This window comes from Seriola lalandi, unplaced genomic scaffold (genome assembly GCF_002814215.2).
Source record: "Seriola lalandi dorsalis isolate HSWRI2012SDOR001 ecotype SW California unplaced genomic scaffold, Sedor1 jcf7180002052274, whole genome shotgun sequence".
Lineage (NCBI taxonomy): Eukaryota > Metazoa > Chordata > Actinopteri > Carangiformes > Carangidae > Seriola > Seriola lalandi.
Window position 1 is genome coordinate 1,724,712 of NW_019522827.1, and position 1,714 is coordinate 1,726,425.

Sequence of the window (1,714 nt, forward strand, 5' to 3'; positions counted from 1 at the left end):
TACACTGAGGCAGTGCTCACCAGCTTACAGGAAGCTGTGCTCACCGCTCTAGATGTTTTGCAGAAGGTGGGCAGAGCACCTGTCTTATCAGTAAACAAAAGAAAAATGGTACCAAAAAGTCTTTTAGAGATCCCATATTGTATGAAGTGAGATTTTCATGTATTTTTTGATTATAAAGCAGGTCTATGGTCTATATTATTCTGTGAAAGTATCAAAGAGAGGCACACACCCTCCATCCTGATTCGCCTACCAACCTGTTGTTACTAGGGCTCCAGAGAGACGCCTGAGAGAGGAGATGTAAAACTACATTGAGACTGAGAGTTTTTGGTTCTTAAAACCACAAGTGTATCTTCTTATGGATATGCAGCATCCAAATGAGCCAAGTGGGTTGTCGTGGTGGCCTAGGGGCACATACCACAATTTCTCAGGTTTCTTTAATTAAAGAATCCAAAGTTGTTTTTCAAATATTATAAAACAGAGAAAAGCAGGAAATCCTTAGAATGTGGAACCAAGGAGCCAGTTTTTATGCTTCTGCGCTGGTTGTCCGCCTCATAAATACGATATCTCAGGAACGGGAATTTTTTCTAATTTGGCACACACATTCATTTTTAGCTATAACTAGAATAAAAATACACTAGGGCTGAACAATTGATCAAAACATTATCGAAATATGGCCAAGTGCAATATTAAAATCACAGGAGCTGCAATTTTTTTTGATAAAGGTAAAATGTGTCACAACATACCATAAATGAAGCATTGTAAAGTTATAGAGATGCCGTGGCCTGCAAATCATATTCTCCAGATGTAAAGGAACATGCTTGTTTGGTACAAGACCCAAAAAGTTGTAAATCAAATGAAATGCAAAAATGATCATTCTAACTGAAATCGTAATCATAATCACATCACAATCGTAATATCTGCCAAAATTATCACAATATTATTATTTTTTTTTTACATATTGTTCAGCCCTAAAATTCACTTAATACCTTAAATTCCTTTAAAGTCTTCTACATATATTATATGCGTCTGGACAGACATGGATCTAAACTGCAACTTGACTGGTCGGAGGAGTTGTAGAATGCAAGGTGTGAGTTCTAGTTCTTTGTAAAACAATAGCTAAGAATTGCTGACATTTTTATTTGACTGATAAAACATGTCCTTGTACCTTTAATTGACACCTTGAATCGATACTGTGACTCTAGTCCTCTCTGTCATGAATACCGTGTCTTTAAGAAATGCAGCCTTTAGCACTACCTGTCGTCCCAAGCTTATTTCTTCCCATTTTGTGTCAACTCAGCCCAGGAAACGGTATGTTAGTCTGTTAAATTATGCAATATGCAGTCCCGCGGTGGATGTCAGCAGTGTTTGTTCCTCCCTCTCCCCCCCTGCTGCAGGCCATCTGTGTGGGCCCGGAGAACCTGCAGGTCATGTACCCGGCCATCTTTGAACAGCTGCTACTCTTCGTGGAGTTCTCCTGCAAGCCTCCTCAGTACGGCAGGATGGAAACCAAACACGTGGCCAATGCCAAATACAACCAGGTAGGGGGACATGGACTTGGCTGTTGGACTGCTTTGTTTTCATTTGCAATTTCTTTTTACAGTTCCTTTCATTAAAATGTTGGAGCGTGTACACTGTTATTCATCGCCCTTCTCTCTTCAGCCATTCTCAACAAGGTCATCCGTCTTCTTTGATGTTCATGAAGCCCCCCCCCCCC

At 40.2% G+C, this 1,714-nt stretch overlaps 1 protein-coding gene across 2 annotated transcripts in view; it reads left to right on the plus strand.

Moving 5' to 3' along the window:
* The window catches only part of mon2 (MON2 homolog, regulator of endosome-to-Golgi trafficking), a 39,715-nt gene that overhangs the window by 30,948 nt on the left and 7,053 nt on the right, over positions 1-1,714 (plus strand). For both annotated transcript variants that reach the window (XM_023400259.2, XM_023400261.2), the window contains exon 27: positions 1,395-1,538. In XM_023400259.2, the coding sequence (XP_023256027.1) occupies positions 1,395-1,538 (144 nt within the window). The remainder of the gene's footprint in view (positions 1-1,394; positions 1,539-1,714) is intronic.